Source organism: Pungitius pungitius, chromosome 2, assembly GCF_949316345.1.
Source record: "Pungitius pungitius chromosome 2, fPunPun2.1, whole genome shotgun sequence".
NCBI lineage: Eukaryota > Metazoa > Chordata > Actinopteri > Perciformes > Gasterosteidae > Pungitius > Pungitius pungitius.
The window spans coordinates 12,974,304-12,995,435 of record NC_084901.1 but is presented as its reverse complement, the minus strand read 5'-3'; the positions used below and the strand labels follow the sequence as shown (position 1 = coordinate 12,995,435).

At 41.9% G+C, this 21,132-nt stretch overlaps 2 protein-coding genes and 2 non-coding genes across 5 annotated transcripts; all 4 read right to left on the bottom strand.

Annotated features, from left to right (window-relative positions):
• Nucleotides 1-6,144: 6,144 nt before the first annotated feature.
• On the bottom strand, nt 6,145-14,095 carry slc25a3a (solute carrier family 25 member 3a). 2 transcript variants are annotated; one of them, XM_037460716.2, is made up of 8 exons: nt 13,950-14,095; nt 13,332-13,503; nt 12,516-12,640; nt 10,522-10,701; nt 9,024-9,205; nt 8,253-8,425; nt 7,072-7,182; nt 6,145-6,526 (listed from the first exon to the last, which is right to left on the bottom strand). In XM_037460716.2, the coding sequence occupies exons 2-8, from the start codon at nt 13,471-13,473 to the stop codon at nt 6,366-6,368; spliced, it is 1,074 nt and encodes a 357-aa protein (XP_037316613.2). In that variant the 5' UTR covers nt 13,474-13,503; nt 13,950-14,095; the 3' UTR covers nt 6,145-6,365. The 2 variants fall into 2 exon arrangements, with proteins under 2 accessions (XP_037316613.2, XP_037316611.2); XM_037460714.2 differs by lacking the exon at nt 12,516-12,640 and adding an exon at nt 11,236-11,360.
• Nucleotides 6,816-7,013, bottom strand: LOC119211663 (small nucleolar RNA SNORA53). The gene has a single exon (XR_005119791.2). It is a non-coding gene; the product is annotated as a small nucleolar RNA SNORA53 (small nucleolar RNA).
• LOC119211662 (small nucleolar RNA SNORA53) lies at nt 8,711-8,911 on the bottom strand. The gene has a single exon (XR_005119790.2). It is a non-coding gene; the product is annotated as a small nucleolar RNA SNORA53 (small nucleolar RNA).
• A 1,211-nt stretch (nt 14,096-15,306) lies between the features above and the next one.
• Nucleotides 15,307-20,258, bottom strand: strap (serine/threonine kinase receptor associated protein). The gene is made up of 9 exons (XM_037461033.2): nt 19,848-20,258; nt 19,539-19,674; nt 18,861-18,942; nt 18,698-18,770; nt 18,309-18,408; nt 17,311-17,448; nt 16,842-16,978; nt 16,479-16,628; nt 15,307-16,057 (listed from the first exon to the last, which is right to left on the bottom strand). Exons 1-9 carry the CDS (start codon nt 19,957-19,959, stop codon nt 15,996-15,998), a joined length of 990 nt encoding a protein of 329 aa, XP_037316930.2. The 5' UTR covers nt 19,960-20,258; the 3' UTR covers nt 15,307-15,995.
• Between the last annotated feature and the right edge of the window lie 874 nt (nt 20,259-21,132).

Genomic DNA, 21,132 nt, shown 5'->3' with positions numbered 1-21,132 from the left:
GGAGTTATATTTAATAACTTAATCAAAGTTAAATGTAACAATACAACTGTGCAACAAACTAGGAGAATTAAAGGGGGTCTTTTGAATATTAGATCTCTGTGCTCTAAAGCTGTTTTAGTAAATGAACTAATATCTGACAACCATGTTGATATTTTCTGTCTTACTGAAACATGGCTATCGGATGGGGAGTACTTTAGCTTAAATGAAGCGACTCCTCCAAGTCATGTTAATACTCATATCCCCCGAGGCACAGGCCGAGGGGGTGGAGTGGCAGCTATTTATGACTCCTGCCTTTTAATAAACCTTAAACCTAAACTGGATTATAACTCATTTGAAAGTCTGACTTTCAGTCTTTCACAACCAACCTGGAAAATAATCCAGCCGGTTCTCTTTGTAATAGTGTACAGGGCCCCAGGTCCTTATTCTGAATTTTTATGTGAATTTTCACAGTTCTTAATGAGTTTGGTCCTTAAAACGGACAAGGTAATTATAGTGGGTGACTTTAACATTCATGTGGATGTCGATAACGACAGCCTTGGTACTTCATTTCTCTCTTTGCTGGAATCAATTGGTTTCTGTCAGACTGTAAACAAACCAACTCATTGTTTTAACCACACCCTCGACTTGGTTCTTGTGTATGGTATTGTGATAGAACACTTAACAATCTTTCCACAGAACCCTCTCCTGTCCGACCATTGTCTGATAACCTTTGAATTTCTACTGCCAGAATCTCCTCCTCCTGCCAAGGGTTTCTACAGTCGATGTTTATCGGACACCGCTGTAGCCTCATTTAAAGAAACCATTCCCTCTGCTCTAAGTTCAGTGTCCTGTCTCAAGATATCAGAAGACTCCTGTGAAAACTTCAGTCCGTCACAAATCGACCATCTTGTCGATACTGCCACAGGCTCTTTGAGAATGGCGCTGGACGGTATTGCTCCCCTCAAAAGAAGAATGGCAACAAGAAGGAAGTTCGCGCCTTGGTATAACTCTCAAACCCGGAACCTAAAGCAAACTGTGCGGAAACTTGAGCGGTTATGGCGTTCCACCAAATCAGAAGGATCTAGGCTAACTTGGCAAGACAGCGTTAAAACATATAAGAAGGCTCTCCGTAACGCAAGAGCATCTTATTACTCATCATTAATCGAGAAAAATAAAAACAACTCCAGGTTTCTCTTCAGCACTGTAGCCAGACTGACAGAGAGTCACAGCGCTGTCGAGCCGTGTATTCCTGTGGACCTCAGTAGTAACGACTTTATGAACTTCTTCAATAATAAGATTCTGACTATCAAAGAGAAAATTGATGGTCTACTACCCCCAACCGGAGCCAACCCGTCCGCGGATGTAGGATCCTTGGACGCAGCCGTGGGCCCTGATACCTACTTGGATGGTTTCTCTTCCATCAACCTTGATCAACTGACTTCTACAATTTTGAAATCCAACTCTTCCACTTGTCTCCTGGATCCGATTCCAACTAAGCTGCTTAAGGAAGTTTTTCCGTTAATTAGCACATCCCTACTGGATATTATGAATCTGTCTTTGTTGACAGGACATGTACCACAGTCCTTCAAGGTAGCTGTAATTAAACCTCTTCTGAAGAAACCTACCCTAGCTCCAGAGGTGTTGGCTAACTACAGACCCATCTCTAATCTTCCCTTCCTCGCTAAGATCCTGGAGAAATCTGTCGCGAATCAATTATGTGACTTTCTACAAAACAATGCTTTGTTCGAGGATTTCCAGTCAGGATTTCGAATGCATCACAGCACAGAAACGGCACTGGTGAAAATTACAAATGATCTTCTACTTGCATCGGACCAAGGACTTGTATCTTTTCTTGTATTGCTGGACCTCAGTGCTGCATTTGACACCATCGATCACCGTATCCTGCTGCAGAGACTGGAACACTTGATTGGCATCAAAGGAACTGCACTCAGCTGGTTTAAATCTTATTTATCGGATCGATCCCAGTTTGTGTTTGTGAACGGTGAATCATCGAGGACCACGAATGTTGGTCACGGAGTCCCACAAGGTTCTGTGCTTGGACCGATTCTATTTACCCTGTACATGCTTCCTTTGGGCGACGTTATCAGAAAACACCGCATAAACTTCCATTGTTATGCAGACGATACTCAACTGTATCTATCGATCAAGCCAGAAGACACCAACCAACTTGTTAGACTTCAGGACTGTCTTGGAGACATCAAAACCTGGATGACCTGCAACTTCCTGATGTTAAACTCGGAAAAAACGGAAGTTATCATGATAGGCCCAGAGCGCCTTCGAAGTCAGCTGTCACGTGATACAGTCTCTATGGATGGAATTGCTCTGGTATCCAACAGCACCGTCAGAAATCTTGGAGTTCTCTTCGACCAGGATATGTCCTTCAACTCTCATATAAAGAAGACTTCAAGGACTGCCTTTTTTCATCTACGGAATATATCAAAAATCAGGAACTTCCTGTCTCAAAGTGATGCAGAAAAACTAGTTCATGCATTTGTTACTTCTAGACTGGATTACTGTAATTCTTTGTTATCAGGCTGCTCTTGTAAATCGCTTAAACCTCTCCAACTGATTCAGAATGCTGCAGCACGTGTATTAACAAGAACTAAGAAATGGGATCATATAACTCCTGTATTAACTTCTCTGCACTGGCTTCCTGTTAAATCAAGAATAGAATTTAAGGTACTTCTCCTCACCTACAAGGCACTTGCTGGTGAGGCACCGTCTTATCTTAAAGAGCTTGTTACACCGTATTGTCCTACAAGGCATCTACGCTCCATAGATGCTGGGCTACTTGTGGTTCCTAGAGTTTTAAAAAGTAGGATGGGGGCCAGAGCCTTCAGTTATCAAGCTCCTCTTTTGTGGAACCAGCTTCCACTTTCAGTCCGGGGGGCAGACTCGGTCAGTTCATTTAAGATAAAGCTTAAAACGTTCCTCTTTGATATTGCTTATAGTTAGGGCTGGCTCAGGTTAGCCTGGACCAGCCCTTAGTTAAGCTGCTCTAGGCTTAGACTGCCGGGGGACTTCTTAGGACACACCGAGCCCCTCTCTCACTCTCACTCTCTCCTCCCACAATCATCCATGCTTTATTAATGTACATCACTAATTAAGCTTCTTTCCGGGAGTTTTTTGTGCTTTCTCGCCTAGCAGGTCTCCGTGGATCATAGTTTCGTGCGGACCCCGGTTCTAACTCCTGGCTCATGGCTCTGCTGACACCTGCTGCTGCCATCATCATTACTTTAAATATGATTCATATTACTGTCATCAAAAACCAACATCTTTCTGCTCTCCCTCCCCACAGAAGCCTCTGTGGATGGTGGTTCGATCTGATGGAGGTTGTCCCTGCAGTGGTCCTGCCGTACACCTCTTCTGCTACTTGCAATTACTTGTATCATTTCAGTTAGAGAAATTGAATGTATTGTACATCCTTTACATTGTTTATTCTGTACACATGACATCCATTGCAGTCTGTCCATCCCGGGAGAGGGATCCCTCCTCTGACGTTCTCCCTAAGGTTTCTTCCCTTTTTTCCCCATTGAAGGGTTTTTTTCATATTTTGGGGAGTTTTTCCTGTGCCGATGTGAGGGTTTCGGGACAGAGGATGTTGCATGTGTACAGACTGTAAAGCCCTCTGAGGCAAATTTGTAATTTGCGATTTTGGGCTATACAAAATAAAATGAATTGAATTGGTAATTGACCTTGGATGTAGACAATCATCTTTGGCAAAACTAGGCTAAAACAAACTGTTTATTTTTTTCAACAAAACCTCCTCAAGATAAGATGGCACTTGACAAGCAAGAGCCTTGTAGGTGAGGAGAAGTACCTTGAATTCGATTTACTGTCAACGGCAATTTCTTTGCAGCGAGATCTTTATTTGTGTTTTGAAAAATGTCTTAATGTTTTAGTTAAGAACCTTTTTTGCCGAGGGGATAATTTTCAGAGATTGGTTATTGTAACCAGCTACATAGAGAGCCTCATGTATTGGCGTACTGTGATAAAGCAACTGTTCTCAAGCTGCCATCATTAATGAGAAATGAAATGAATTTTTTTGATTTTAGCAAATGGCTGCAATGAAACAAAGACTGAAAAATTGAAAGGGGTCTGAATAATTTCTATACCCACTGTATATAAATTCAAAGATGAAGTCAGAGTTTCAATCTTGATTCATGACTAATGTGTGTCATCTTAACAAGATAATTCAGAGAATGAAACACATACCTTTGAGCAGACGCATGTTTATGTATGTTTACAACACTGTTCCTGTAAGTATTTAAATAAATGTCCTCATTGATGATCTTACACGGGTGTGGAGTATGATGTTTCAAAGTAAGGAAATGTAACACAGCTGCATTTCCCTCATGTACATATTGCCCTGCAAAAAATATGTTCTTTTAGAAATAAAAGATCCATCTTTTGACGTGAGAAAAACACTAATAAAAATCCATTAGCGCTGGAAGTTCATGGGGATGCAGATAATATGCCACTTATCATGGCACAATGTGATTGAAACAATGTTTCCATTGGACATAATAAAAAGGCTGGAACCCAGCTGTCACTGATTGAGCCCATAGCAGCTACCAGCAGCAGTCAGGGAGCACACAATGGAGCACTCAGGCTGCTGTTAAAGCAGTGTTAAAATCACCAGCAAGAATAGCTCTAATGCGGGGAAGCAATCACTGGACTCAGTGTACTATAGGTTTTCACTAAATATTGAAATTACTGCTGTAATGAGTCAATTGTGGCTCTGAAAAACTTACTTTTCTCTCCATGTTGATGTTTTATTCATAGACACCGCCATGAGATTATGATCGCACAAATACAGAACACATAATTGGAATCCATTTTCCACAACCCTTTGCAACCTTACCCTGTCAGAAGGCCCAGCTTAGCACAAACACACACTGAGCTACATTATCATCATCATACCAAGACCACAACATTGTTTCCAATATACAGATAGATTGTGCAAGTCTTTGAACCTACTGCTGGTTCCCTGGTACACTTTTCAGTGTGCAGCACTCCCATCTACACCTATTGCCACGTGGTTCATTAGGCTTCTCATACAAATGAGTTAATTCCAAATCACATTCAGACTTTTGGCCCTGATGTGGCATGAAGGGGTGGGGCATCAACTTGGAGGAGCATGTCATGAGTTACAGCTTAACAAATAAGAGGATAGATTCGGACTGCCCAGTTCAATAGCTCGTCAGCAAACACAAACTACACCGCTCTGTAGTGGTTGTCTGCAACCAGCTACAACCCCAGTTAACCCAATTAATTAAGTTTTAACATCACAGGTCTAATAAATGGGAACAACGTGTGTACATCGTCCGACTCACTGTAAAATAGGTTCTCGTTTAATTGTTGGAATGCATTTATGCAAGTATTGTTCTTCTCATTTTTATTTCTTCCGTTGCACGCTAAAACTCCTTCACATTTTGAGCTATTAAAACCACGGCAACAAAGTTTGTCAAAAACCAAATATTCACTGTGACCTATCATCAGTCTTAAGGCTTATAGTCACAGATTCGAAGTGGATCAGATTAAAGCGCTAAGAGATGGACATGTAATTGAAGAATTTGCATTGACATAAGCCAATAGGTGGCAATTTCTTTTTTTTTTTTTAATCACTGAATGGCAATACTTATAGGCCCACACAAGCATCATGGCTCAAAGCCAGAAATATCAATGTTCCTTGGAGTTACATTTTACATTTAAGAAAATAGTCAAATATTGTCCAAACTGGACGCAAGATCACGCCCAGGTAGTTTTATGATGATTTTAATAACTTTTGACCCCACTGTTGTCAACTTGCTTGATTTTGAAATCAATCTGATTTAAACTTAGTTTGTAAATGCAAAAACGATGGAAATTGGAAAAGACAAGAAAAAATAGAATCACTATAGCGCCCTCCAATGTTCAAATATTCTGAAAATATTTGGGGTTGTTCTAGGACTCAATGTGAACATGTCCTAGATTTGGAGGACAGGCCTTAACTTTAATTTATAAGTCTTTCCTTTCTAGGCCACACCCCGTACAAATGTCATTAGTCCATAACTTTAATGAAAAAGGAGATAAACATTCTTTCAATAACTTTTGATGGCTTTCAGTTGGCTCAGGGCATACAAATAAAGATGTAGACCATCATTATCTTCCAGGGAATGAAAATATTTTATTGGACATTTTAACAGGTAATGATAAAACCAGACGGGTGTTTCTACAGTGGAATATCTTCTGTCGTACTCATTGAAATAGATTAGTGGCAGCCTTGAGCAGCAGGCGCTAACATAAATATAGAAAACTGCCATGTGAGCTCTGGAAGTTCCGTGGGGAGCGGGTGAGCGTAACTACTCAGTGGAAGGATGAGGTTACTCTGTAAGGCCCAGCTTCTTCTTTAGGGACTCTGGCATCTCAGGGGGAGGAGGGCGGGGCAGACGAAAGTAGACCTTGACCGAGTCATAGATGAACCACTGCAGGGCGGTCAGAGTACCAATCATGATGATACGGGCCACAAGACCCTTCCACACACCTGACAGGAGACAAAGTAACAAAGTGTTAAAACGGTCCTGGACAATGCCACCATGTATACACAGGAGAAATTCATGAACTGAAGTCATTTAAAAAATGGCTTAATTTCTGTTAACCCACACAGTTCATTGGATGATCAACGAGCCACTCCAGGATATACGTCATAGGACTACTTTAAACACCATAAGACAATACGGCAAACGTTCATTTAACTTTGCATTTGCGGCCGATCCTTCACTTGACATACAAAGCATACAGTCAACTGGTCCTGGATCAGTGACTAAGTTTAGTGTGTCCGTCCCCCAGGCTTGCAGCACCAGGAGCTCCCTGCCTGTAGACAGGGTTGCCAGTGCTGCGTGGGCTGGAGGACAGGTAGACTGTTCTCACACGCCAATGACTCAAGCACCTCCAACTGTACAGCCAGCAAGCTGCTGAGGAGAACTGCTCAGAGAACAGCACCCTCCAGAGGTGGATCTAAGGAGCGTGTTGATCAAAAAAACCGTAGTACATCAAGTCAAGTTTTTTTGGACTGATGTTAGAACAAACCTTTTGGTCCAAGCTTCTTGAGGACCTGGACAGCAGTGCTTCCGGACTCCTTGTTCAGCACAGACACCACGGAGTCAGCAGGATGAGACACGATGGCACAGAACACACCAGCTGCACAGAGGGGAGGGATGCATCAGAACTGGGTTTCAGGTTTTTCCCCCCCCCGATACCGGTGTTAAACCGGTGATTTTAAAACGATACGGGTGCCTAAACAGATACTTAAAAAACAATTGAAATGCCAAGGCAACATCTTTTTATCAAATTGAACAATATATTAACTGTATACAGTCAAGTAACTTTGTGTTTCCCCTCCTTGACGTGAATATATTATTTAATTAGATTTTGGGGCATATTAATCATATCATTTATTTTAGATGCATTTGTTCATTGTGCAGGAACTGAAGATATGCAACATTGAAAAGCATTTATGTTGGATTGACTCCTTGGGTCTCAATGTACGTCATGAAGGCAGCAGGTGAGTTGCATTAAGCACGAGAGCATATTGTTCTTATTCTTTCATATCTACCGTGTGATAGAATTTGTTGTTTCTACGTTTAGTCCACGCTTTGCTGCATAAAATCGACTAAAAGAATCAAACGATCTGGCGTCATTCGTGTAAGGAAATGGAGCCACGTGTCTGCAGCTCAATGACAAACACCGCTACACCCTTGGTTTAATACTTTGGTGGGAGGCCGTCCGACGGGAGGGGGGGAACCAGCGGACGCACGCTCTTTGTCTGCTGGTGAGCGTGTGCTCTCCTGGTTACACGCACGTGTGTGTATGTGTGCAATAGCCTGCCTGCGTTCGTCAGGGCAATAGTGCCGTGAGCTGTGCAAAAACGATCACACTTTAATAACGGAGGGAAACACCGACTTAAATAGAAGATAGATGGCTAGCTAGTCGCTGTAGCTACAAAAGGCTAGGCTATCGTCAGCTGCTGCGAGGACGATGTCATCAGTGTGTAAAGTAAAAAGTATAAAGTCTATCGGTTCAGGAATTGAAAGCAAGCACCGAAATCTGTGTTGCGTTTCAGTACGGTAGGTACCAGGCGTGTAGGAACCGGTGCTATATTGGTACCGGTTCTCAGTACCCAACTAATCAGAACTGGAGTCACCCATTTCTTAACAGCTTTACTGGGCCTGATAAGTTTCTGTAAGCATTGCAGTTGATCAGTTACTCACCAATATAACCAGCAACAAAGGTGACCACCAGCTGCTCAGATTTGCTGCACTCACTGCGGGGCTTGGGAACTGCATACTTGTACAGCAGCTCCACAGTGCGCTCAAAGCAGGCAAACTTCATCATGGTATAGGGGATCTGCCTCATCCACAGAGGCACCACACCCTTATAGAATCTGAAGAAAAACAGATTGTGTGAACTCACAAAAAACGAACTATTGTCACCTCAATTAAATGTCTCATGCCATTAAATGCTTCAGGACAATGATCCATGAATGCTGTTCACGTGCTGCCTGAACAGCAATGTTCAAACAATTTGTCCTTTTACAGCATTCAGGTGTCCCAGTGCCTCTGGCAGTTGGTGGTTTAACAACTGATGGTGTGGGATACCCGTTAGTGGCTCAAAGAGCCCAAGATACATTGTGTCATCTACCATATGCAAGTTATCTACGCCTTGTGTGTGTGTCCGTTCCCCAGGCTTGCAGCACCAGGAGCTCCTTGCCCGTAGAGGACAGGGTTGCTAGTGCTGCGTGGGCTGGAGGACAGGTAGACTGTTCTCACACGCCAATGACTCAAGCACCTCCAACTGTACAGCCAGCAAGCTGCTGAGGAGAACTGCTCAGAGAACAGCACCCTCCAGAGGTGGATCTAAGGAGCGTGTTTTCAGACATAAATTGACCAATAAAGCAAAGTAACCAATCCCCTCAGCCAGTCAGTCATTTGGTTGTTCAGAAAATGTAATGCTTAGGAATAGTAAAAAGGGAGTTCACTCACGCCCAAACACCCTCCTCTGCAAACATTTTGGGGACACACTGTCTAAGGTTGTTGGCGTATCCCGGCTTGGTCTGGATACGAACTTTAACAGCCTCCATGGGAGCCAGAGCAATGTCTGCAAAGAACTCTGCACTGGCCGAGGCAGCCAAGTACAGTGAGGTCCTCCACAGGTAGGTGTTCTCCTGTTGGATGAAACCACACAACAAATAAGGTCAGCCAAGAAGCTCAGGTTCCCCTGACGACCACATGACTGTAGCTACAGAGTAGAGCGGCAACATTGAATCGATAAAAATGGATTATTAGACGCCTTGGCACAAATTTTATTATCGATTTGTTGCGTTGCACGATTAATACTCAATGGATTGCAGAGATGCGCGCAAAGCAAAAAAAAGCCATGCTGACGTAGAGGAAAGAGCCACCTGGCGCACCCGCAGTTGTAAAGTCACATGTGCAAGAAGGTTAAGGTGCGCAAGTACTTCACATTGCATAAACTAAAAAGGCGTGTCAATGGCAAAATATGCAAAGGCAACGCAACACGGCACAGGAGTGCCACGTTGTCCTGTTTTGACGCGAGTAACGTAAGGAGCCTCCAGCAGCTCTGATGCTGTGGTTTACTCGTCATCCATCTGATCAAGCTAGTGTTAGCTCGCTAATAGCAGTAAGCAAGACTAAAGACATGTTTTTATTTACTCTTTTTTGGACCATTCATTTTTCTGTAATCTGTTGTCTTGTATATATTGCGTGCATTAGTCCCATTTGGTTATTGCACGGATCCATTAAACAGTGGGGCTAACAAGGAAGCCTCCAATGCATTTATTTACAAATTCCATATACAAATTTTAAATTCATCTCATAGCAATTGATTTGTTTGTTGTTGCAGTATTTAGATATGGTGTATACATTTACTTAACATGCACTACAATGGTGGTAATAATTTTATGAATAAGCTTCAAGTGAACATGGGTGTGTGTCCGTCTGAGTGTAGTACAGAGAATAAGGTCTGACGTCAAAACAATGTTACATTTTCTGATTTGTATTTAATTTTTCCTAAATTATTATGGTCAAGGAGCAACCTGTTCTATCTGAAGTATTTTTGCAACCGGATTAATCGATTATAAAAAATAGTTTGTCGGCTCTGTGGTAAGGCTGCAACTGACTCGACATAAACTGTCATAGTGAGGTCTGCATGGTTCCTGTATAAAGTAGTCTCAAGTGTCCGATTAGGCCCAGCATTTATTATGTTCTAAGACGCAGTGCATTAAGAGATCCTCTGCGTCTTGGTCCACGTGATCGCTCTTTAAGACCAATCAAATTTTACAATGAATATGGGCCATTTCCCATTGGCGCAGCCATAGTCCGATTCAGTTGCACATGCAACAGTAGATGTATCCACAACTACTCAAGTACCATCAGCGCTATGCAAACTTGAGTCCAGTATAGAAACTAATTGGAAAAAGGGGAATACTTTTATACTGCAGACGAATGCATGTACACTTACCTCTCCCAGTAAGTCACTGTAGAAAACCTTGAACACTTCATAGAAGCCAAACTTGCACAGTCCCTGCATGGAATAGCCGATGAAGGTGGGGGCCCAGCCCTTTGCCAGGCCTCTGACACCATCTTCCTTAATGGTAACTGAAAAGCCTTTGCCGATACTCTTGTACTTATCTGGGTCCACCTGAGGGAGCAAAGTGACACTGATAAAGAATGTCATCCGGCCAGTGGCAACTCTGGTATGTAGATTGTATATGCTGACATGGTGAATAATATAGCCCAATACATGAGTTACAAGTTGAATGTTTGCATTTGTTGGAATCTCATGTTCTGGACAGCAATAGAAACTTTCATAATTATTTGTGACATCAGGATGCCCATCTACATACATTTCCCTAAGTGTAATGCGCCATTAAACAGAGTCAATTGCAACATTTACTTTCAAGGTTTAAAAGAAATGAGTTACATTGAGCCTTAAAATACAGCAAAAAGCATTTAGCAAATATATTCCTGACCTGAAAGAACCTCATTATGAGGTTAGAGCTAAATTAGCAAGTGCTACATGGTGAATATGGTTTCCCCACAGCAGCCTGTTGAAATTGGGGTGTTCATTGTTAGTCATATACACACGGTGCAATACTGTGGAAGGGACATGGTACCACAGGTCTCAGAAGCTGCCGGCTACTCGTTGCAACTGAGGTTCAGCTTCAATACAAACCTGTAGGCGACACTTGACAAGATCGAGGGGCACCACTGCTGTGTGTGTGACGCCGCAGCTCAGGATACCCCCAAAGCCACACAGGGCATAGTATTTTGAGGAGGCAAACTCGCAGCTGAAATCATCTGTGGTAGAAGGGGGGGGACACACAGCAAACATGCAACATGCAGGGTCACATGCAGCACAGCACAAACCAGAGCCACAAAAATGGAATCATATTCACTAGGACACTGACAAACCAGTTTGTCCAACTGGACTTTTTTTTAAAGCAGTCAGTGATCTTTAGGACAATTTCTGGAAGCAGAACAAACCTAATACTGCGTTCACAACAAAAGGAAAGTAAATTTTCACAACACATTGTGCATGTCCTTCATTTGCATCCCGCTTAAGTCGCTGCCGAAAAGGGGCGTGGCTTATCTGTGACAGGTCTAGGTAAAGACAGTTCTTTTCCGCTCTTCGCAACGCAATGGAAATACCTCTATTTCTGCTCTGTACTTCAAATGGTGCTCCTCCAGGAAGTGTGTCTCAATGACCAGCAGCCAGTTTGTTGACCTGTTGTGTTGGATCGGAGCCAGCATCTGGGTTACAGGCATTTAATTTCATCTGAAGAGGACCTGTCAGTCTTTGGCGAGTGGCTGTTTCATAAATTACATTCCCACTCGGACAGCGTCGGGGCAAATTTTTCGCCAAAATGGCATTGCTCGGTGGAGCCAATTGGTCCTCTGCGCTGACCGTTGAAAATTAGCTTGCTCCACCATTCTCATCTGTGCATTGACTTTGCATGTAATCTACTTTAATAATTTGCTTCACTTTTGCTGTGAACTACCATTAGAAATGGTTTAAATATGCATACCACTTTGGTCCTACAAATTTAGGGTGGAAACTTCAGTGTTCATGAACATTCAATTACTGATCATCTGCATCTCTTATACATCAGAGACAGATATTAGGAAAGGGCGATATATGGCCAGAAATTCTTTTCACGGTATTTGTACATTTTGTCCCTCTGGTCTGGCACTCCTGACCTTCAGGAGTCCTCTACTGGGGAGTGTGGGGTGGAAATCATTCAATGGATAGGAACACTTGACACATGCTACCATGTTATGATCACTCCAAAGCATTGGAATCAAAACTCAATGACAAACGAAACAATTACACCACAGTTGTGCTGCCCTTTCGCCCATGCAAATTGGTGTCTTCATAATTATAAAAATAAATAAAATACAGCCATGGGTTGATGGGGCGTGATGTTAAATAGGCTCACGGCCACGGAAACAGACCTGCAATCTGCACTTGACCAGATCAAGGGGAACAACAGCTGTGTGTGTGGTACCACAGCTCAGAATCCCACCAAGACCGCACAGGAGGAAATACTTCTGAGAGCCAAACTCAACATTGTCTCCCTCTGAAGAAAAACAGGTGAAACTTGAAGTTTAAGAAGGACGACAACTGGTCAACTTCTAAATGGGTTTTAAAAACTGCATCTTTGCCACCGAGCAAAGTGAAAGGTATAAGGGATTTACAGTTGGTCAGATGTGGGCTGATACAAGTTGAGGTGAACTTTACAACTAACATTAGTGGCTGAGGCTTTTAAGGAACTCGTAATGAAAAGACCGGAGTTCTCGTTCAACAACCAGGCAGCATTAAGGACAATTAGTTCTGTGAGACCCTGAGCTGATCAGAGGTCACGTGTACTTTTCAACTAAAGATTGAAATTATGTGAATTTCTAGGGCTCCAATAAAACTACCGGTCAATTGGTTTTGCATACACTATTTGCTATGCAGTGCTTTAGGTCAAATTCGGGTCGCTGCCGTGCTATGGCTAGATATCACTTTGTCCTTCCGCGTCCTCCACAGGCTGCTTGAATGTTGCAAGGGCCTCAAAGCAAAAAGCCTCAAAAGGGAAAATCAATGATCCTTCCCAGCGATTTAAACGAGCGTAAACATACGTTAAATTGGCAGACAATACGTCTTAATTTACATGTACTGAATATATGATGTTTAACGCAGGTAAAACGGTCACAAACGGGAGAATGTTGTTGGCTAAGCTAACCCAGCTAATGCTAGCTCTACAGCCATCCTGTGAACGAGATTACCTTCTGCGGTAGCGGCTGCTGCCAGTCGGCGGGTCTTCTGCCCATTCAGGGTCTGTTGAGGTTCTTCCACTTTGTGGAGGGAGAACAGGGGTGCGCTGAACGGATTGCCCCGGGCCAACTGGGTCAAAGCGGTAGGGTACATGGTGACGTCCTGCCTGCTAGCCGACCGTTGCTGCAATGAGCCACAAGTTAGCTGTGCTGGCTCAAGGTAATAAGCGATGCCGGTTAGAGCTAACTAGGCAAAACACACGCGCATGAACTGAAGCCATATCACGTGCTGGTTAGCTTGGTTTATGTAGACATGAACAAGGTTATACTAAAGAAAGATAATGCGTAGCTAGGACAGATAAATGAATGAAAGTACATTTGCGGCAAAAATCTTTAAGATGCACCATTTCATTTTCTGTAATTCTATAGCAGTGTAGATGCTAAATGCTAGGCTAGAATACGTGCTAAGTTGACCGCTGCCAATCTGAAGGCCTCAATATAACCAAAGAGGGGTATCATTGGAGTATAATTCACAAAATGGCTAGCACAAGTCACGGCTCTGTAAAATACGTAATCTAAGATGTGTCAATGTTCCATATGTACGGTTTTTAAATAGATAAATATTCTTACTTTCTCCGCGTTTTGAGATCGAGACACCGCTACGACAGGCTGTTTCGGAAAGGTCGAATGATCTTGGTTTATATCTATTTGTCCTCTTGTGACGTAGACTAGAATCCTGGGCGGGTACTTCCATTTCTCTGTCCCATAAGAAAACGCTGCAGACCTGTCAATCAACGCCTAAGGTCCAATCACAAGATTTGCCGGTGGTTGTCGTCATAGAAAGACTAGACGTCTCGTCCGCGTTGCCTGCCAACCAGTGTTGCCAACTTAGCGACTTTGTCGTTATATTTACCGACTTTTCAGTAGTGATGGCAAAGTGAAGCTTTCTGAACCAGTGAAGCTTTCCAGCCAATTGTATCGGAAAAAGGTTAATTCATTCAATGCATCGCAAACTCTATGAGAACTTTTTGCAGTGTGATTTCAACTCTGCACTTTTGCCTAACACTGGAAAATTAACTCTTAAGAATTTTGCTGTGCAGAGAGTACACATCACCATGATGTGACTTGGTGATAACCAGGACATTCTGGTGTACCAGTCCAAAATAAAAGCCTCTCAAAATACAATATATGAGCCAATTTCCTTCAAAATCTATGACCAGACTACATTTAGTCACTTTCAGATCAATTTATTCAGAACTGGTCTAGTGCAGTCTTTTTTAAATTTCTAGAGGACGCTAGAGATTTCTTTATATCCAGATGTGAGACCTACAAATTATCACATTTTTTAACAGTCCAGATATCCATGCAAAATTTAACAACTTAGTATATGAGAACAATAATTCCTTGAAATACAATAGGTTCCTCTAAAACTACATAGCGAGGACCCTAAATAGTAGACCAGGAGTGATCACACTCCTCTGACCAATCCTTCTTGAGGGTAGGACCCCGTACCTCATTAGCGTACAGACACACGCATAACTGTGGAAATGTATATATGGTGTTTGTTGATGTTTATCAACTTTTATTTATTTATGACTACATTAATTTACTTACTTCCATATTTATTTCAGCATTTATATATTCATTTATTTACGCATTTATTTATACTCAAGTCATTTTTTGTCCTCAATATGGGACGGCAGGTACTGACCAAGACCACTCGGACCGCAAGTGACTGCCTGCAGAGACCGGCTGCTATTGGTCAAATGCAGCCAGAAAGCGCTTCCTTATTGGTGGAACAAACATACAACTATTAAAAATGAATCATAGTTAATGAGGTGTTAACAATGTTCAATCACCCTGTTTAAGTATGCAACCACAAAAGACGGCTCGCGTGACTATTTATTTAGGCGTTAGCCTATTTAAACGTAATGGTCACCCTATTCATCCAAATCTGTCGCTAAAAATAATGAAAAAAACACCCCAGCTTTGTCTCAGTGCATTACTTTTACAAATGAACAGTAATGGCTTTGTTTATTTCATCACTGGACTTAACTGATGACAAAAACCAAAATGGAGAAAATAAACCCAGCAGCATTTAACTTTCTGCTTTGTCACAAAACAATATATTTAATTTGAACAATTATTTCAAATACAACCAGTAAACGTTACAAAAGTAGCAGATACCCAAAGCAATGTTATTGATGAAATGAAAGTGCTTTACTTGAGCACAAACTGCGCAACTACCTATGGTATTCTTGTAACTATGAACTGAAAAAGCCTTGGTCGAGCTCTTTAAATATCTTAATTTTAAAACCCAAACCTGATTGAGAGGTTGGGTTCAAGGCTTTAGGGAAGTAAAAACAAAAAAGCAGACAGTACGGAGCTAATCAGAGAGAAAGCAGGCAGCCATGAGGTGACACTCAGAACTCTACTGCTTTACTCTGCAGCCCTTACTGTCCATATGACATAAAATCACTGAGCAGGTATACTTGTGTGTAAGTTGGTCTATGACAGACAGGACAGTCATAACATCCACATCAGTTACTGATGGATGGAGGTGGTCTAGACTGCTCCTTGCTGGGGCCAGATAGAACGCTGGAACACCCTTCAGCGCGTTTCCTTTTTGTTGTTTTTTCCTCTTAGATCCCATTTCCAAGAAGCACTGCTCTCTCATCATGCTTTAATCTCAGGGGTCGTAGTGTACAGCTGCTCAGCGTTCTCTGCCCCCAGATCCTCTGTAAGGCAAGACGAGAAATTAGAAAAAAAAGAAAAAAGAAGAGGGATCATACTGATACCTGGATATGACACAATATTGCTGATACACAAAAGAAATGATGTAGGAAACAAGCAAAGTGGCCAGAGAAAGCTGCTAAAGCCAGGATCTCCCTAGGTTTTCTTTCTTTTTGAGGGCTGTGGGTGTGAGGTCAGAGAAACGCGTTGACAAATGAGGGTTAAATGGAATAACTTGTGATGTACATACAAAACCAAACGGGCTGTGGAATATGTAGTCTACAATTGAGGAGCATAATATTGGCGTAACAAAAAATGAAGATCATTATGTTGACTAGCGTAGATACTGTATGTTGTCTGACGAAAGGTTCCTCAATGAAGAGGCAAAATTTAGCATCTCGTAAATCTTATAAATTAATTAGTTACCAGGAAGGACACACTTCCACAACCCATAGGTTTTCCCCACAGCTGTCTGCCACAGCCGGAGCGTGCCGTCCTCAGAGCCGCTGGCGTACAGTTCCCCATCCGGACTGAAGCGAACACAGTGCACTGGACCAAAGTGTCCTTTATACGACTCTGTAGACATGAAATACATTGGGGGACAGTAGGTTTTTGTTGTGGTTTCTACAACAGAAAACTGCTCAAAATTCATCAAGTTTTTAAAGTTCTAATGCCTATAATTAAAATTGGACATTTTTCAATCACGAATGTTTCAAATGAAAGTTAACTGTAGTCTAACAAGTTCAAATGACCCAGAGATTGTGATCTAGATAATGAGGCTCCTCTCACCCAGCTCTTCCTTGGTGCTATAGTCAAATTTGTAGAGCTTGAAGTCCTCTCCACCAGCAACGAAGAAGTCTTTCTCTGGGTGGAGGGAGGCTGAGTTGATGGGAGCTGGGGCCTCCACTGTCTTGATGAGGTCCAGGCTGGTATATGGTAAAAAAAAACATTCTACTTATTTGCGGTCATGGTGGAAATGCTGCATGTCTGTAATATACAGCAATATGTTAGATAACCCAGTAATAACCAACTGAATACATGAAGACGTTTGTGTCTATTGTTTTGTATGTATAAGAGAATAAAATAAATTGTGAGCTCAGACCACGTTGCTTCACAGATGACCATCCAGCTAATTGTTCTCTTATGGATCTCACAATGTATTGTGAACAGAATCCCCATTGACACACACCAATTTGATTCACATTAGTGTGTACATATTTGTTGTTGCCAGGAAGTGTACAGTATTCTTAAAAATGACCTCAGAGCGTTGTAGAAAGCCACAGTCCTTCCATATGTGATCACCAGTATCTCTCCATCAGGCACATACTCCATGCTACTCACTGACGTGTCAAACGTCAACTTTTTCACCTCCTCCATGGAGCTCCAGTCCCACAGCCTGGAAAGACACAATACCATATTATCCCAATACCAAAGTTATAGTATTGCGAGATCTAACATCTTGATCTTTTTCCTTTAATAAAGCAAATAATTTAAAAAATGCATTTTTAATTTACTCCGATTATCTTCAGATATTAAAATCTGTGATGATCTGAGACATTAAAAAAAATAAAGAAAAAAGAAACCAGGTAGGGGCCAATTACTTTTTCACAGCACTGTAAATAGGGGAAAGCAGACTTTGGATACAGGTGCGTGTTTTACGGATTAATCATCCGTAGAGAATAGAATTGACACAGAAGACATTCGGGTTTCCCAGCTAAAAAAAACATTTCAGAGGTTACATCAAATAGTGCTTTACCCGGAGATTGAACACACCACAACCACATTAACCACAACCATGTGTTACACTGGATTATTTTTTTTGACAATTTGAATCCAGCCATGGCCTGAAGTGCACAAGCTCCTGCCGACTACCCTCGGCTTGTTGGGGAAAAAAGATACCAGAAGTGAAATGCGGAATTACGTTACTTGCATTACAAAGCGTTATATATTAGTGCTATGATGGCACCATGTAGTTTTCATTCATATCAGGCTGTAAGCTAATATTACTAATCCAGTTGTTTTCAAAAAGCTTGGCAGGAACAAAAAAGGGAACCATAGAGGTGTTTTATTATTATTAGATAAATATACCAGTATGGTTTTGTATTTATTGTATAAATAAATATATATATATATATATATTGTATTTCCGGTATTGTATCCAAAAGTTTTGGGTATTATGATATTCATGGCAGGTGTTGTCATAATTTTGTATCATGACATTTTGAAACACAAACAATGGTAAAGCACTTAACCAACCGTATGGTTTTGTCATCAGCAGCAGAGAGGATTTGCTTGTCGTTGTTACACCACAAGGCTTTTTTTATGGCTGAGGAGTGACCTGCAATCTCTTGAGGTGCTTAGAGACACAGACATGCAACAGTACACTACATTAGAGGACAAATAAATAATCACATTTCAGTTAACGTTGCGTCTATCCTTCAATTTTTACAATTCACAGCTAAAAAGGCTTTCCCATAGCACTAAGTGGAAAGGAGATTCCGTCTCCAGTAGGGAGCAGAATTTCTTCATCATACAGAGAAGAATCTACAGCCCAAAAGCGAGGCAATAAACCTCACAAAATAATCAAATACGACATGTATCCACATGCAATGTGTGCAAGTTGCCTTGGCGACACATTGACTTACCCATTTCAGGATTTCTGAGATCGTAGATGCGAAGCAACTTGTCATTTCCACCGGTCAACAGACAGTTACTGTCCTGAGAAAAGTAAGATTATTGAGAGACGACATCAAAATAAAATCGTATAGGGTGTCTCCTGGCTAATCTATATCCAGATGTTTCACTGACCTGGGTAAAGGTGACTGTCTTGACAATGTGTTTGTGTGCCAGTGTGAGGACCTCATCTCCACTCACCGCATCCCACACTTTTCTGAAACGCACACAATACATCTTAGAACCTTTTTATTTGTTTTCCTACTCAAATGCCTTTGAGTTATATAGTCTTATGCGGAAAACATCTGTGGCCCCCATCTCAGTGGTGGGGAGAATATGTATTAGCTTCCACTGGTCACCTCCACATCAGAGAGAGATAGCATTGTCATCCACAATTGAAGAAGAAACTTTATTTCACAAATCATCCTCGAACATCTCTTTATCTCACCATGTATCAGATCTAGGTCACCTTCTGTCCATTTACGCCGAACCGACATCAACAATCTTTTGATTGGCAACAGTATATTCCGCATACTGAATTAACATTTATCTCTGCCAATAGTATAATGTGCTTTAAAGCAGCTTTATTCAACTATTTCAAAAAGCAAACAGAAGCTAGAGACAGGCTATATATATATATATATATATATATATATATATATAGAATAAATAAAAAAAACACCAAACTACATTTTGATGCATTTGATATACAACTAACTAACTAACTAGTGACAAAGTACCAGTTAGTTAATACGAGGTGTCAGACAGGAATAGGCCGGAGTTTGTATGCCCCGTACCGGACTGTCCACTCACGCTGTGAAGTCCGCTGCGGCAGTGGCGGCCTTGGTGGCGTCCGTGTTCAGAGTGGCTCCCCAGACAGCACCTTTGTGACCCAGAAACGTTCCTATCCAGTCCCCTGTGTCTCCCTGGCGCATCATGGGTTTGCCATCTTAAAACAACAAAAGCGAGAAGGATACATAGCTTAACTGAGCGTCCAAGCACAAAGCCTTCAATTACAGCAGCCCACGGGTGTCTAAGAAATAAGCCATACCGCCTCACTTCACTTTCGGATGTAACAAATGTTAAGACGCTTTCCGCTCAATTGATGTCCGTTGGTCTCACCTTTGCAGGCACTGATGAGGAAGTAGCCGTAAGGAGTGATTCCACTAAAGGCCAAGTCCACCACAGGCCGAGTGTGACCAGAGCAGGTGAGCGGAGTCTGTCTCATCGCCATGGTGGTAGCTTGCTAGCTAGCGAGGCAGGATACCAGGCTATGGTAATGCAAGACAAGCTAGCTATTTAGGCGAGTAATTTCCGCTAGCTAGCAGTTGGCTGCTGGTTGGAAAGCAACTTAGTTAGTAATACCTCCGTACGTTGGTCAAAATAAACGGCGGATCTCCCTTCCAGCAAATGAATGGCTGTCGTGCTATAGCTACAACATTGCAACTAACTAGCAACCTGCAACGCGGCGTAGCTATCGCAGAGATATTGTAGCCGGCGTTCCGCCAGCCACAACAAAGGTATTACTTCCGGGGTGACATTATTCACAATAAAGTACTCTTCTATTGAACGGATCACTGGCTGACTGGGAAAGATGGTTCCAACTCTTTAGACACAGTTAAAAAATATAAAGATGAATATATAAGAAAAAACACAAATTTGCCTTAGAGGGATTTACAGTCTGCACACATGCAACATGCTGTCCAGAAACCCTCATATCAGCACAGGAAAAACTCCCCCAAAAGGGAAAAAAACCTTCAACCACGAGAAAAAGGGAAGAACCTTAGGGAGACACGACAGAGGATCCCTATGTGTACAATTCAATTAATTTAATTTATTATAGCCCAAAATCACAAATTACAGATTGTCCTCAGGGGGCTTTACAGTCTGTACACATGCGACCGCATACGTCACTTTTGCTGCGACTCGGCCGCGACTTGCCTATACTGTCTTGCCTATACTATACTGGATTACACTGACAGGTGTATTTGTATTCATATTGGATGGAAGAAATACAAAACGTTACCGAGGTGAACATTTAATTCAGGGGTTATGTATTACATCACAGATCAGGAACATCACACTGCATCAGCGTTATAATGGTTTCATAAAGTAAGAGGAGGTATTCACTCCTCAGTCTACTGTAAAGGTAACTTAATATTGAGCACAAACCGGCTGCACTGGAATAAAAAAGCCCAAATGTCAAAGAATGAATATGTTTAGTTCTGTTTAGTTATTGGAAACTTGCCTGTAAGAAGATGAGGATCTGTTGTTATTTGTCTTTTGGGGGGGGCACCCAAAATATTGTAGTGACAGATTTGCGGTTTATTAAAACAAGCCATTCATTAGCAATACATTCAAACCTCAAAACACATTTACATTTTTGGGACGTATTGCATCTGAATTT

What these genes read in the sequence shown, in the direction of transcription:
- slc25a3a (XM_037460716.2), bottom strand. Translation starts at nt 13,473, where the DNA reads ATGTACCCTACCGCTTTGACCCAGTTGGCCCGGGGCAATCCGTTCAGC. An exon ending in TGGTCAAGTGCAGATTGCAG is followed by an intron (nt 10,702 to 12,515) that starts GTCTGTTTCCGT and finishes TTGCTCCCTCAG; the next exon opens with GTGGACCCAGATAAGTACAA. An exon ending in CAAGAAGCTTGGACCAAAAG is followed by an intron (nt 6,527 to 7,071) that starts GTTTGTTCTAAC and finishes GTCTCCTGTCAG; the next exon opens with GTGTGTGGAAGGGTCTTGTG.
- strap (XM_037461033.2), bottom strand. Translation starts at nt 19,959, where the DNA reads ATGGCGATGAGACAGACTCCGCTCACCTGCTCTGGTCACACTCGGCCT. An exon ending in CCTCATCAGTGCCTGCAAAG is followed by an intron (nt 19,675 to 19,847) that starts GTGAGACCAACG and finishes TGTTGTTTTAAG; the next exon opens with ATGGCAAACCCATGATGCGC. An exon ending in AGACAGTCACCTTTACCCAG is followed by an intron (nt 18,771 to 18,860) that starts GTCAGTGAAACA and finishes TACTTTTCTCAG; the next exon opens with GACAGTAACTGTCTGTTGAC.